The sequence below is a fragment of the Oreochromis niloticus genome, linkage group LG12 (assembly GCF_001858045.2).
Source record: "Oreochromis niloticus isolate F11D_XX linkage group LG12, O_niloticus_UMD_NMBU, whole genome shotgun sequence".
Classification (NCBI taxonomy): domain Eukaryota; kingdom Metazoa; phylum Chordata; class Actinopteri; order Cichliformes; family Cichlidae; genus Oreochromis; species Oreochromis niloticus.
In genome coordinates this window covers 20,736,007-20,751,152 of record NC_031977.2, presented here as the reverse complement: position 1 = coordinate 20,751,152, position 15,146 = coordinate 20,736,007, and the positions used below count along the sequence as shown (strand labels likewise).

The 15,146-nt window shown below is 37.3% G+C and overlaps 1 protein-coding gene across 1 annotated transcript; it reads right to left on the bottom strand.

Moving 5' to 3' along the window:
- Positions 1 to 2,052: 2,052 nt before the first annotated feature.
- LOC100699202 (kallikrein-2) lies at positions 2,053 to 4,641 on the bottom strand. The gene is made up of 5 exons (XM_003446054.5): positions 4,516 to 4,641; positions 4,249 to 4,411; positions 2,747 to 3,048; positions 2,529 to 2,668; positions 2,053 to 2,428 (listed from the first exon to the last, which is right to left on the bottom strand). The coding sequence occupies exons 1-5, from the start codon at positions 4,553 to 4,555 to the stop codon at positions 2,279 to 2,281; spliced, it is 795 nt and encodes a 264-aa protein (XP_003446102.1). The 5' UTR covers positions 4,556 to 4,641; the 3' UTR covers positions 2,053 to 2,278.
- Positions 4,642 to 15,146: the final 10,505 nt, after the last annotated feature.

Genomic DNA, 15,146 nt, shown 5'->3' with positions numbered 1-15,146 from the left:
GAGATACCAGAGCTTTCGGTCATTTTAAACGTATATTTCTTACAATTTAAGCCCAAAGAGTCATGTGTGCAGAGTGAAGACCTGTGGTAATAAAGTGATAGTTGGAATGCCACTAAATATAGAGAAGATTTAATTTTCTCAAGCGTAAATATTTTAGACATCTATCCCTCTGTTTGTAAAAGCAATGGTACTCCTACTTTACAGGCCAGGAACCATCAAGGCCTACTCCTTTTATTTAGCACGAGAACACTACAGCCATCATCACACATCACAAGAAGACAAAAAACATATATACAGTGCTGCAACAAAGTATTTACCTGCTTCATGATTTATTTATTTTTGTTTTATGTTTTTGCATATTTGTCACACTCATATGTTTCAGATCATCAAAGAAATTTCAAGACAAGACAAAGATTGCCTGAGTAAAGCAATCGAGCATTTGGTTTTACTGACTATGAGTCTTTCTCGTCTCTGGACAGGAGGGAGGAATTGCGGCCCACTCTTCTTTGGAAAATTGCCTCAGCCACACTGGAGGGTTTTCAACCATGAGCGGCCCTTTTAAAATCATGCCAAAGCATCTAAATCTGATTTAACTCCGGACTTTGATTAGGCCACTCTGAAACCTTCATTTTATTAATTTTTAAGCCATTCAGAGGTGGACTTGCTGCGTAACCCAAGGGTGCTTGAGCTTCAAGGGACGAGCTGATGGCCGGACATTCTCTGTCTGGATTTTCTAGTAGAGATCAACATTCATGGTGCCATCAATCACAGCAGGTCATCCTGAAGCAGCAAAACAGCCCCAGACTATCACACTACCACCACCGCGTTTGACTGTTAATATGATCTCCTTTTTATGCAGTGCCAATTTTACACTAACGGGGCTCAAACCTTCAAAAAAGTTTCGCTTTTGTCTCGTCAATCCGTAGAATATTTTCCCAAAAGTCTCGGGGATCATCGTGATGTTTTTTAGCAGATGTGAGACGAACCTTTGTGGGGTTCACCTTGAACTGTAAATTTTTAAGCAGCATGGACTTTCAGTCTGTCTGTAATTTAATTTCTTTTTGGAAAATAAATAAAAAATGATCATTGTACCGTCTCAGGTTTTATCCTCAGTAAATTGAGGAAGCTTGTTGACAGATGATTTCCTCTCAAGCTTTGTAATCAGTATCCAGAGTGAGCTGACTGCATATCCAGTCCTTGAAAAAATCAAACATGTCTCAAAGACAGATGGCCACTAGCTGGCACTGGCTTCCAGAATGTTGTAGAATTGATTTTAAGATGTTATTGCTTGTTTTTAAGTCTCTGAATGGATTAGCTCCGTCATACCTCTCTGACCTTTTAACTAAAAATACTCCAAATAGAACTCTCAGGTCAGCTGATGTTGCTTCTAGTTGTCCCCAGAAGGTTAAAGGCTAAAAAACAGAGGAGACCGGGCCTTTGCGATTGTTGTGCCCAAACTTTGGAACAGTCTGCCTCTTCATATTAGGATCTCTCCAACACTCGACATTTTTAAAACCCATCTGAAAACACAGTTTTACTCTTTAGCTTTTAATTGCGACTGAGTTTGTGTTTTATTCTCTGTTTGTTCTACTTTTTACGTTTTTTACTATTTACAGCACTTTGGTCAATCGGTGTGATTGAATTGAAATTGATAAATCTTATTCAAATGGAGAATCAGGCTTTATTGTAATGTTCGGTTTTGTGCAGAAATATTTTTATTGTGTTACACTTCAGGTACTTTATATTCTAAAATTAGAAAGTGTATTTTTAATAGAAACTGCAGTTAAATCGAAATTCTACAGCATAGTCTCAATCATCTTGTATGTTGGGGGTATTCTAGCACATACTATAATCTGGAGTTGTGCTGATTTAACATACATGAAGGAGATGATTTATTCTGCCAACGCTCAATCAACCATGGGTCAGCTTGACATTACAGAACGTCTCATATGAAGTAAAAGTGTGCATGAAATTTGAAAGTGATCAAATTTTTATGGAAAACAGACATCTGATATTCAAATGCCTCAAACAGACATCAGATAAGACATGAACTTCAGGTAACCATATCATTTTTATTCATAGATGAAAACAGTGGTTTCAGAGACAAATGGTTTAACTCATTCAGTGTACAGAACCAAGCTGTTTGCATTGTAACTGTACTTGACTTCAGTTTCTCCGGTCTCTGGTCTCTTTTCCAGTTTATTTTAAACTCTCAGAATAAATTAGGAAAAATAAGATATGACATTTTTAAGGGAAACATATTTCCTCTGTGGTTTACTCATGGATTGTTCCGCATGGTGTCAGCAATCCACTTTCTGTAGTGACAAATATTCAGCATTACAATAGGATTTGCACACTTATCAACAGGGTTACTGACAATTATTCCATGTAAAATGCCGTTGTACTCCACAGCTGTACCAGCATCACCCTGGAAGACAGAGTTCAGAGGTTAGATCATTTTAAATATCAATGTTTAAAGTTTAATATCAAAACCAACTTGGGGTTAATATATGAAACAGTTTGCTTACAAAACAGGACTCCACGCCAGGTTTATGGGCACACATGGTGGTAGTCTCATCACTAAAGTATTTACTATCAGGTTTATCGTTCTCTTCACACGCAGCTATCTCAGTCATAGCGCACTTTAAATTCTTGGGGTTGCTGGCCTCTGAGGAAATAAGATAAAGCAATATTTAACTTATTTCTATTTTCAAAAACTGAATCTATTATCTGAGGGTTTCCTTACTTTTCACATCAGCTGTCTTGGAACCCCATCCTCCAATCTGAACAGGATCGTTCATATTTGGTTTTTGACACCCATCAACAGGAGGAAGCCTGATGGTGGGAAGTTTAGGATTCACATCCTCATTCAGTTTTATCAGCATAATATCATGGGATTGTTCACCATCTTTGAAGGTAAACTGTTGTTTAGGATCAATGTCCTGCTCAAGATTTTTGGGGGATCCTGAGAAAAGATTCTTAAAAAAACCTTTAATTTGTTTCAATAATGGTGCTTTGTTGTTTAAGCCAATCTTCACTTTGACCATCCTGCAAAAAAAACAGAGATTTGTTTATTTCAGTTCATAATATAATAACAACATTATTACTGAGCAGCCTAAAAATTTAGTCATTCTGTTCTCTTTCATTTTCACTTCACCTTCACTTTGTGCTCCTGATGACCAGAGATGGGCACTGTAATCTGATTACTTTTTTCAAGTAACGAGTAATGTAAGGGATTACTATTGCAAAAACGGTAATTAGATTACAGTTACTTTCACGTAGGAACGCTGCGTTACTGCGTTAATAAAACCGTGATTTTTTGCGAGAATGTCTCATGACAGTGACGTAAGCGAGTGCGACGTTCGTGACAACAGCTGTGTGCAGATCAACAATGGATAATATATCGAGTGCGGGAGAGAGTATGAGCGTGCAGCGTTTAAAGCGTGGAAGTACTGACCTTATTTTAAGTTTGATTCCATAAAAAGTGACAAAAGCATTAGTGTCCGTTGTGCGTGGGAAGAAAACTTCTTTTTACAGCGAAAAAAACCCATAAACTTCCAAGCAAGCACCGAGTGCGCTACGACGTAATGTGAAATTCACAGAGAAAAGCGCGGATTCTTCCACTGACCGCTGCGGCACACCTGCACCAGGGTAAACCTCCGCCTACCCCGCTCCTGCTTTACAGGTGAAAATAGAGCAACAGGACCGCTAGTCTTTGATTTTATTTATTTTCTGCTGTGTTTTACTTGCATCTATTTGAAAGAGTGAGTGTAAACACAAAAAAATATTTTATTTTATATGCTGGAATGTGCAGAAAATAGGTTTAAATGTTAAAAAATTTCTTCCAGTCAGAGAATGTTGCATATAATTTAATTTTTGCTTGATGCATAAAGTTAAAAGATTAAAACTAATAAAACAAGTTTTAAAAAGAGACGTTTCCATTTGATTACATTTTGTATGATGGATTATGCAGAAAAAGTAGAATTGGGCTGAAAGATCTATCGCTTTATCACCTATTCAGGTTGTAAATCGTGTTTTTAAAAAGCAACTAAGTAACTAAGTAATTAATTACTTTTGAAAATAAGTAATCAGTAAAGTAATGGGATTACTTTTTGGGGGAAGTAATCAGTAATTAGTTACTGATTACTTTTTTCAAGTAACTTGACCAACACTGCTGATGACACACTAGCTTTAAACACCATTCCCTCTCATTAGTGAAGTGACTCAACAAAAGCTGCAGTTTCTTACTGCTCGGCACAATGAGAAGCCGTGATGACCCAGCGGGTGTTAATCAGAGCGCCTCCGCAGGTCTTGCTCCCCTGAACAGAGTCTATCTGGACATGATACTGCCTGTCCTCCTTACAGGATACTCCCCCAACAATCCTCTTCTCAATGTCTCCTGATGCACAACCTGACACGAGGAGGGAGAGACGGGTGAAAAGTGCACTCACGCTAAGTAATTTCTTCCTTTTAAAAACGTGAATGTAGACAAGAATATGAAGAAAAACAACTCACCAGCGAGCACAAAAACAAAGACAAGGGAAAGCATCATCATGGTCTCTCTGGATGTGGATCACTTCAGGTGACCAAAAGTCTGATCCTGCATCTTTTTTATAGCATGAACCAAGTGGCGTGAGATGCCTAATATGGCAGTCACAAGTACCGTTAGGGTGGGACATGGAGAGGATTGGAGAAATGGGAAGGAGTGTATTTAAAATACTGAGCAGGTTTTTGCATACCAGCTCCACCTGTGACCTCCTGAACTCGAAGAACCAGTTTGGAGCCCCTTTTCTGTTTACACTTTTTACCTCAAACTAAACTTGTGGGATTCATTTCATTTTTTAAAGAATTTTCCAAACTTTTAAGAAAAGCCTTTTTAAATTTATATCACCTTAAACTTTACAGTTTAAAATAAAATAGTTTAGCAGCCTTGTGCTTTTTCCATGTAACTTAGAGTATATTTATTGCAATATATGATGAATGATGATTGGATTTGGGCTTAAATTAAAAGTTACTTCTTTATATCACATTGGGTGGAGAATCCTAGTTTCCTACTGTCTCCCTGGAAAATCCTGCTAGAGATCTGGGTCAATTAAACACTATCCACTTATATAAAAATAAAACACTTAGAATTATGGTATATATGACAACATGCTACTGAAGTCATCCTCCAAATGTATTTATTTATTAATTAATTTTTTAATCCTGTACTGTCTGGCAGCTTTTACAATCAAAATTCTGATCTGTATGCAGCGTTGTGCCAAACACATTCGTGTTTTCCAACATGAGCTCTATAAATTTTCTATAGGTTGCTTTTGCTCATGTATGTATTTCTTTTAGCTGTTTATTTATTCATTTCTATTAGTATTAGTTCAGTTATTTCACTATATGTGTCATAGTATCCTCCACATGCATAATTACTTTAGTAGAGGGAAGCCCAAATTATAGGCTTACCTTTTGTTTTATATTGAAGTTGCCTGCTATAGTTTTATATTGTATTTTAGGTCAAAGTTAAATGGTGCCGCTAAACAGCTTAATAGCCCAATGTATGATAATGTATACACAATATTCCTTTAGTCGCTTTGGAACCCGTATCAACATTTCTATAGTATTTTGCATATTCAGTATCATGAAGAGATACTTATACAAATGCTTAACCAAATCCTTTGTAACCAAATGTGATCATGCTGATACTGTTTTCCGTTTGATTGTATATTGCTTTTTATTAGTTTTTCAGTTGGAACTACGTGCAAAAGTTATAGTTAAAATGTGTAAAACAGGTTTTTAAAACCCAGTCTATTCAAAAAAGTAATTGTTCTAACAAGAAAACTTGTGAACTTAATGTTTGATGATAAAGTGAAGACTACACAATATCCTATTCAATAGTATAGTATACAGCAAAGATACTGCACAGGACCCGCCTCTGGCAGAGGACCCGAGCTTGAAGGATAGACCGCCCGCAGGGGCGAGAGGGGAATTTTATATATATATTTTATGTTTATATATATATATATATATATATATATATATATATATTATGTTTATATATATATATATATATATTTTTTATGTTTATATATATATATATATATATATATATATATATATATATATATATATATATATATATATATATGTATATGCTGCAGGACTCCATAAGTGCAATTTCCTATTCTGTGTTACTAAAAGGACATTTCAGTCATTTCAGGTATCACTAATTCCAGAAATCACATGGCTGATTTTAGGCACACAAGCATTTCCAAAGTATTTGCAGAAAAGTTACTTTTTGAAAAATGCCATCTTATTTTGAATAGTCCATGTAAAATAACCCTGTATAAGCCTCTCTTAGGCCTTCAAAGCTGGGGAAACATTTACAGCACATATATATATATATAGTCTGTACTTCTGCAGGGAAGAAAAAAACATTGTTACATTAAGTTTATCAATATGACACGTAACCGAACTTGAGCCTTTGCTGAAGAAGTCTGAAGTGAAATAAATGACAGTTTCCAGGTTTTATGTTTCAGTTCTTTAATTAACTCCTGAACCTTTGAACCAGCCAGGAGCACAAAAGCTGAAGGCCATGGTGTTTCAGGAATACTTGGAATGGTGACTGTAGCATTATGAAAATTACAGTGATAACACATCTAACATCATGAGATAATGTAGCTATATAGTAAGTTTCTACACAGAGCAGAACATCTGCACAAAACAAAAGGCTGCAAACGATTCATAATATTCCCAAAAAGTTGATTCTGTTCATTTGGATGGAGAAACGTTTCATCATTCATCAAGACAGATCCATAATATTATTACTTATTCTGTTAGTTGACGTTTAATAAAATTAATTTCCATTTCAGCTTTCCATTCGAAAGTCAATTTAATCCCACAAAGAGACGTTTGGTTACTTCATTTTTCACAAGGGGTCTGTAAATTTGATTTGCAGATTTGTATTTATTTTACACTGGATGCCATTAATTATGCACCCTTATGCATCTTTCACTTGCTGGGTGAATGTGTAAACATTACATTGCAGAGCCACTAAAGCAGAGACTGAATCTGCACAATAAAATCATTAAGGCTGCTATCCTGTATATATTGTGCTATCCTGTATATATTGTACTTACTATTGTTTGTTTTAATGTACCTTTTATATTCTACATTTATATTTATTATTGTATTTTTGCACCAAGGGAGTGGCACTCCAATTTCGTTGTACCCTGTACAATGACAATAAAGGCTATTCTATTCTATTCTATTCTATTCTATTCTAAGGCAGTATCAGACAGCTGGATGACAGTTTTCAGCTGCTGACTTTTTTCATTTCGTTGCATAAGCATTGCACGTATCAGATATTTGATTGTATTCATTTGCATTTTAAGCTCCTTTCACAAACTTCCACTTTCTTTTTCTAAAGTCTTTGCAATAAGTTTGATGCCTCATGTTGCAACCGCAGCTTCAGCATTCTTAGTTTCTGTTTTCATTGTCACATTTATTTCATTCATATTGCCTTTGTGGAAATTAAGCAGTTCAGTAGCAGCGTTTGCAGCAGACACAGCCAACAAAACAGTCAGTATACATTTCTCCACCAATCAGTTATTTTTGAATCCATCGTTAACACAAGAAATCATACGTCATTGCTCAGGCAACATAGATATTAAAAGGGCAGACAGCGCCCCCCAGTGGACAGGTCAAATAGTCCCTCCACTCGGTGCTTTAGTCATTGCAAATGAAGAGCGAAAATTTCATTTCGTTTAATTGCATAGTTCAGTAATCAGTTTAAACAACCCGAGCACGAAGCACAGCATTTAACATGCACACACAAACACAAGGGGAAAATAAGGTGTCAACTTATCCTCTCTGCATGCCACCACACCGTGAAACAACTGATGGTTCTCAACCCAGAAACAGACGTGCAACACAACATATAAAGGTTTATAATACTGGGAAATCCCTACATCCCAGTACCTTATTATCACCACACTGTTAAGATACTGGATCTGTTATGTACTTTCTGTTTGTCTATGGTCATTTGATAAACAAATTTTTTTTTAATTATATTTATATGTATATATATATATATATATATATATATATATATATATATATATATATATATATGTATATATCTTATTTTCACCCAATGGGGAGTAGTATGTGTGTGATACTAGAGCTCTAACAGAGCTTGAGGGTCCTGTCAGGATCTTGGCTGTTGCTAGGATTGCATTCTTCTGGACAGGGACCTGATGTTCAAACTGGAATCTGCTGGAGCCACGCTTCCAATTTGGTTACCACTCCTAATGCTCCCATTACCACTGAGACCACATCTTCCAGCTGCCTACTGTAAGCGCCATATCTATCGCAACTACTGTCCTCTGCTCCTTGTCAACTGCCTGTAGGTGCACCTCCAGATGAGAGTAAGGCAAGTCCGGAGGAGTCAGCTGAAAGGGACGAACAGGTGTTGATTAACACCTATGATGTGAAGACTGTCAAATATCCGGGAGCAGACAGAAGCCACTGACATCAAGACAAGAAAGCTCCTTACTTTGCATGGAGGGTTTCAACCCAAATCCAGCATCCTGAGACTGTAAGCTAAGCTAAGGATAAAGACCACCGACAGGGCAAGTGGGGAATTCATATATAAATATACATACCATATATCAGAAGTGTTGCTTGAATCTTGAGGCTTAGTCCAGCCCTGAAATCTTTTGGATTTAAAGTGTTAACAGCACCTTTAAAAAAAAAAAAGTTATTTATTATTTTTTAATTTATGTTTTCATTTTGCAGTACTTTGTTTTTTGAGTATTTTAATAATTACATAATACATGAACCTCTATCATTTTCCTCTTATTGTGGCACAAGAGCAACAAATTGTAACCAGAGAAATTACAGAAAATGCACTCAAGAGAAGGGTTCATATTGGGTTTTTTATGAAATAATATTATTGGCACAGTCCTCACATTATTGTCAATGGAATGATGAATTCACCTATTGTTAATGTTACAACAGTAATATGCACTATATACATATACAATGTATTTCTTTTACTAGATTACAGTTTGATATCGCACGGACATAATAACCTCAGATCTTTTACTGGGCATCATGAGGTTGTCTCTGAGCAGCTCTGTGATTTCATGTTTACACCATCGCAGAGCTGTGATTATTTCTCTCTGTCCCCTGATGTTCTTAATAACTTTGTTATGAGTGATGAATTTGTTTGTTGTTTCAGCCTACATGAGAAAATTAATGGATGTGTGACTCAGTGTGAGAAGTGTGTGAATCTTAACTTTCCTTCTCCACCTCCTCTCACGTCACCTGTGCCCTCGTCACTTTCAGAAAGATTTAGAATGGCCATTGCTGAAGCGTTTTAGTAAACGAATCATCACCAGATTTACTTGCTTTACAGCGAGAGGTGGGAAGTAATGAAGTATAAATATTTTGCTACAATACGTAGACCCTTCAGGTATCTGTACTTTACTTGAATATTTAGTAAACAGTTTTTAATGAACACTTTTTACAGTGTTATATTATTAACAGTAATCTAGTCAGTTTTAAAGATTAACAATGACTAACACTCAGCAGTGCTGATTTTCTAACACTGGAAAATAACTAAAAATGCTAGTATTATTCCAGTGTTAGAAATTAAATTAAATTTAGATTTAAACAACATTTGTATTCCTGTGTACTAATATTATTTGTATATTACATTATATTAGATGGTAGAATTGTCCTTCAGGGAGCTACTTTTTTCTTTCTTACTTTAAAGACATTTCAGAGCCTGTACTTTTCACCTTTACTTCTACTGTATGATATTTAGTGCAAGTATTGTGGTGGATTTTTGTGTGATATGTATAACTATGTAACTATATACACTATATATCTATGCGCACTGAACATATATTTTAACTTTCATGTAGAGTCTTAAGCACAAGACATTTTTGCTTCATCGAGGTTTATTAAGTTGGTACTGTAACAGGGCAGTTAATGTAGGGGGAGAGTTCTCTTGAATAATTTACTTAATAATTAATTAATTTAACGTCTTTAATGCAGCACAACCAAAACAGTAACATTGTAATAGAGATCCTGAACACATCACGATAAAATATCATACAAAATACACACACACACACACACACACACACACACACACACACACACACACACACACACACACTCTGAACCCACACTGAAGTGTTTTTAAGCATGTAACCTGTGTATTATATGTTATAAGATTGTGCCACTTGCTGTATAAGATTTAATAATTAGGATTAATGTGTGACCTTTGACCATGTTGTGACCTATTGTCAGAGGGTAAAGCAAAGGGTTAACCTATTGGTGTCACTTTGGACCGGGCCCTCAGCCAGCGCCAGGTGTGAACTCTGGCCGCTATCTGACCCCAGCAGCTGTGCTGGGCGTGTGGGAAAGTTACCCAGCAGCAGGGGGCGGCGACACTGGTCCCTATATTAGGGGACCAGAGGACGCCCCCAGGGCTCTTTTCCTCCTGCTGCTGCTACCTGTCCGTCTCCGTGTTGCTCTGTTGTCTGTGCTTAAGGCTGTACACCCCGGGGTTTTGCTTTGCTTGCTTTCTGCTATGTAATTTTCTTGCTAAATGTCTGTATGTATTTTTCCTGCTGTTCATATGATTCAGTGTATTAAACTCTGTTCCAAGAATTCTACTCTTTTACAGAGCATCTTTTTGAGTGTCTTGGTTTTAATTGGATTTGGATCTCCACATCGTTGGTGGGAGAAGGTTATCAGAATGGCTTCAAAATTTGCGACCACAGTATCAGTAGCTCTACTTAAGTCCACCTCTGTTTGCAGCACAGCTGCTGAAGTCCCGCACGTTGTTGAATTCTGCTTGTCGGACCAACCAGCACAGGCACTGATGTCAAGGTGGACCTCCTGGAGGGATGCTCAGCTGTGATTGGTTCTTATTATTAAGGTAGTTTGGGCAGACAGAGACGGAAGTCCTTCACATGTGACAATGGTTATGATGCTGTAAAATTTGGTATCCTCTTGAAAACCAAGGAAAATAGGTATGTTTAACTTTTTGGGGGGCCACTATAGTGGACGTAGTGAATAGGCTGGGTTTCAGGAGGATACCTATCCAATACCAAGTAAATACAGGGCCAGTATTACCATTACCAGTAATGATACTTTCAACTTATAAAGGCAGCTTATGTAAGGGGAAGTAATACTTCATTACTTATGAGATGAACACATTTTAATGACCACTAAATCACTGTGATTTCCACAATCAATTATTAGTTACCATAGCAAAACACACCTTTCAGCTTTTCATACCTTTTGAAACTAGGTTTTTTGAAGACCTGGAATTTCGCCTCTCTTTAAATCACTTGGATCAACCTCACAGTCACCACACTGAACTCAGGTTCAGGGTTATTGAAATTGCAGGTGTGCTAATGTGCACTTCAAGCATCCAAGTGATGAGAAGCACAACATGCTGTCCCTGAAACATTATAGAGGAAATATGTTACCATACTGTTTTATAATGTTACAGTAATTCTTCTGCAGAAATCCCCTTTTCACTCTTTGCTATGTGACTTAATCTGACAGAGTAGAGACCAAAACCAATCAAAACTCCAAGTAAAACCATTAACGTCTGAGCAGATTTAAACATTTCCCACAACTCTACACATTGTTCCAGAAGAAGATGAATAGGAGGGAAAAATGTGTAAATATGTGTAAAAACATGTAAAAATATACATATATTACGTACTTTAAAAGATTTAAAATTATTGCAACCCTGCAAACTCTAAAGCTTCCCCATTCAGCTAACCAACAGTATACACACACACACACACCCAATTTATTCTATAATTTTTCAGCCGAGCTCTGAGCGTTGTTAAGCCAGTGCAATACTTCAAACAAATCCATGATATTTGAACTACAGAAAATGTTCTGCAAATTTTCTGCAGATACAAAAAACACAGCCAATATCAACCTTCACAGTTTATACTAAATTTTGACCTGACAATGTGGTTGTATAATGTAAGCCACCAGAACAATGAAGTCAGACATGTCCTGTGCCCCCAATCGTCCCTGTGGCTGCAGCTGACACAGTTTTATATGCAGTTTTTGTTCCCCTTTTTTTCCCCACTCACTGTGTTTGTGTGCACCTTGTGTTGGCTGCAGGTGTGCTCAGCTCACCTCAGCTGTCTCTTGTAGAGACTTTCTATGAGGCTCCAGCTGAATCTATTTTATCTCTTTTACTCTGCAGCTGGTCAGCTCATACAGCCTGTGACATGTACAAAGACATAAGTATTGGATTATTTACCACTTTTATTTAGGCTCATAGTAAGAATTATTTAAGACTGGACACAGATGATGATGGCAGCGAAGACAAAAAATTTAAAAAAATGTAGTTAATGAAATTATAGAAACTCTATCATAAAAAATACAGTTAATAGTAATAGCAATAATAATACCTTGTTTGATGGAAATATATAAATTCGAATGCATTTCTCACACACTTACAACAAAAATCTCAAATGAAAGTCTGATTAAGAACATTGTAAGAATTGACTCTAATGCTACTGACTTTCCTTTGGCTCTGGCTAAAACTCCTTTGAGACCTCCCAGAAGCCTGAAATAACAGCAAGACATCTGTTTCATGTTTGTTTCATCTTAATGTCACTTACACCACAGAGAGTAAAAAGTAGAACAAATATTAGCTGCAGAAGTGTTTGACTGCCCTTAACTAAATTGAAAATGAGTAGTTAAGGGAGCACATGACCCAGGCGTTAACCTCACTGAGAATCTTGGGATGTGCTTTGTGTGAAAACACACAGACTCACTATGGAGATACACAACTGGGAGAAAAATCAGTGTAAATCTGGATGGAAATAAATGTCAAGACCCTACACACTAAGGTTGTTGAAACAATGTCTCGGCAAATGTATCATCAAAACTGAATGTGATCCGACAAAACAGAATTCTAGCACATAATATGATCTTGAGTTTTACTTAGTTCACATAAATGAAGGTGCCTTGTTCTACAGATTTGTCAGTGCTCATTTAACAATGGGTCAGCTTGATATCACACTATGTGCTCTATGAAGTGGGAGTGTGGCTGAAATGTGAAACTTTTTTTATGGAAAACAGAAAGAAATGACAGTTAAACCCAAATTCTACAGCATAGTCTCAATCATCTTGTATGTTGGGGCTATTCTAGCACATACTATGATCTGGAGTTGTGCTGACACACCCTCATTCAGTTTTATCAGCATAATATCATGGGGCTGATCACCTTCTTTAAGGTAAACTGTTGTTTAGGATCAATGTCCTGCTCAAGATTTTTGGTGGATCCTAAAAGATTGTTTAAAAAAAACTTTAACTTGTTTCAAAAATGGTACTTGGTTGTTTAAGCCAATCTTCACTTTGACCATCCTGCAAATCGGGAGGCTCCAGCTGATACTCTTGCATTTCATCTACTCTACTACTACTCAACTGGTCAGCTCACACAGCCTACTCTGTCACACGTACAAAGACAAAAGTATCAGATTATTTGCCACTTTTATTTCTGTAATTTATTTAGGCTAATAATAGTTTATCAACCCTAATTATTAACATGTTGTTCTGTTAATTAAGTACATCAGAGGAACAGCTCAGCTCAAGTGTTTTAGGCTACGTTCACACTGCAGGCGAAAGCGCATCAAATCCGACTTTTTTGACCCTACGCGACCCATATCCGATCATGGTATGACAGTGTGAACGGCACAAATCCGATATTTTCAAATCCGATCTGGGTCACTTTCGTATGTGGTACTGAATCCGATACATATCCGATGTTTTAGAAAGCGACTGCTGTTTGAATGGTCAGGTCGCATTAAATCCGTCTTTTACGTCACTGACACAAGACAGACGCCAATTATCAGCGCCGGAGAAGACATCGAGAAGGCTTCCTGGCCATCCAGTGTAGATGTTAGTGAAACTGTTGGGAAGACAACGTGAACATTTTATTTGTACTGTATAATCTGCAGATTCTGACAGAAATCTGCAGCTATCCTTTGAAGCACCGCTCCTTTCTAAAACAGCAATAAGGATAATTTTTAATGTATTTACATTATTATGTAAATAACAAAATAACTTAAAGCAAAAATTGGGAAACGTAAAGTCCGAAGTCTTTATATTAAGGGCCATCAGTCAAATAATACTGTTTGCTCTGGTCAATGGTCTGCAACCAGGGGTCTGCAACCTTTTACACCCAAAGAGCCATTTGGACCCGGTTTCCACGCAAAAGAAAACACTGGGAGCCGCAAATACTTTTTGACATCTAAAATGAAGATAACACTGTATATATTGTTTTTTATCTTTATGCTTTGTGTGAACAACTGAGGTGTGCTGCTTATGAAATCCATGAAGTGCTACAGAGAAAATTAAATTATATTTATGTAATCAACACATTTTGAACTCTTAAAGAAATATAACAAAAGGAAAGACACCAAGCTGAACTAAAATGATCCATGTAGCAAACAAAAACTGTTGTCAGCCGCCACCCTTATATCGCCTTTGGGCTGTTGGAGCCTTGACCTGACTCTTAAAAAATAATTGGAAAAAAGCACTATGCTGCTGAAAAATGAAAAATAGATATTTGCAAAATTCTGCCTAAATATGTATTTTACCTGGTTAATGCGTGCGGCGGGGCGTGGTTTGCAGCGCCGCTGCAGGGGAGGCGGACGCACCTGAGGGACACCCGCAATCACGCCTCGCTGCCTTAACGTCTGCGCTATCTGTGCTGTGTTGTTGGTGGTGTGTGTCGGGCTGTGAGCTGAAAAGCTACAGCCGGCTGTATGCGTACAGCAACCGTGTGTGAAAAGTGCTCAATAAAGAGATGCTCAAAAGCATGCTCATGGAAACATCATCGGGTCTGCCGTGATTTGTTTACAATGGGACTTCTGCTCCTGAACCTCTGCGCACAGAGTCCGCAAATCGGGGTTATACGAAGTCAGTTTACGCAGGACTGTAAGCTGTCATCTGTCAGGCGTGAACGGTGTTTGTCTTTAACATAGTTCATGGTGGAGAACAGCTGCTGACATAATGTGGATCCGAAAATCCATAATTGGCCTACCTGGGGTTGAAAGTCTCGATAAATGCACGGCGTTTCGGCGGGTATACCGGCT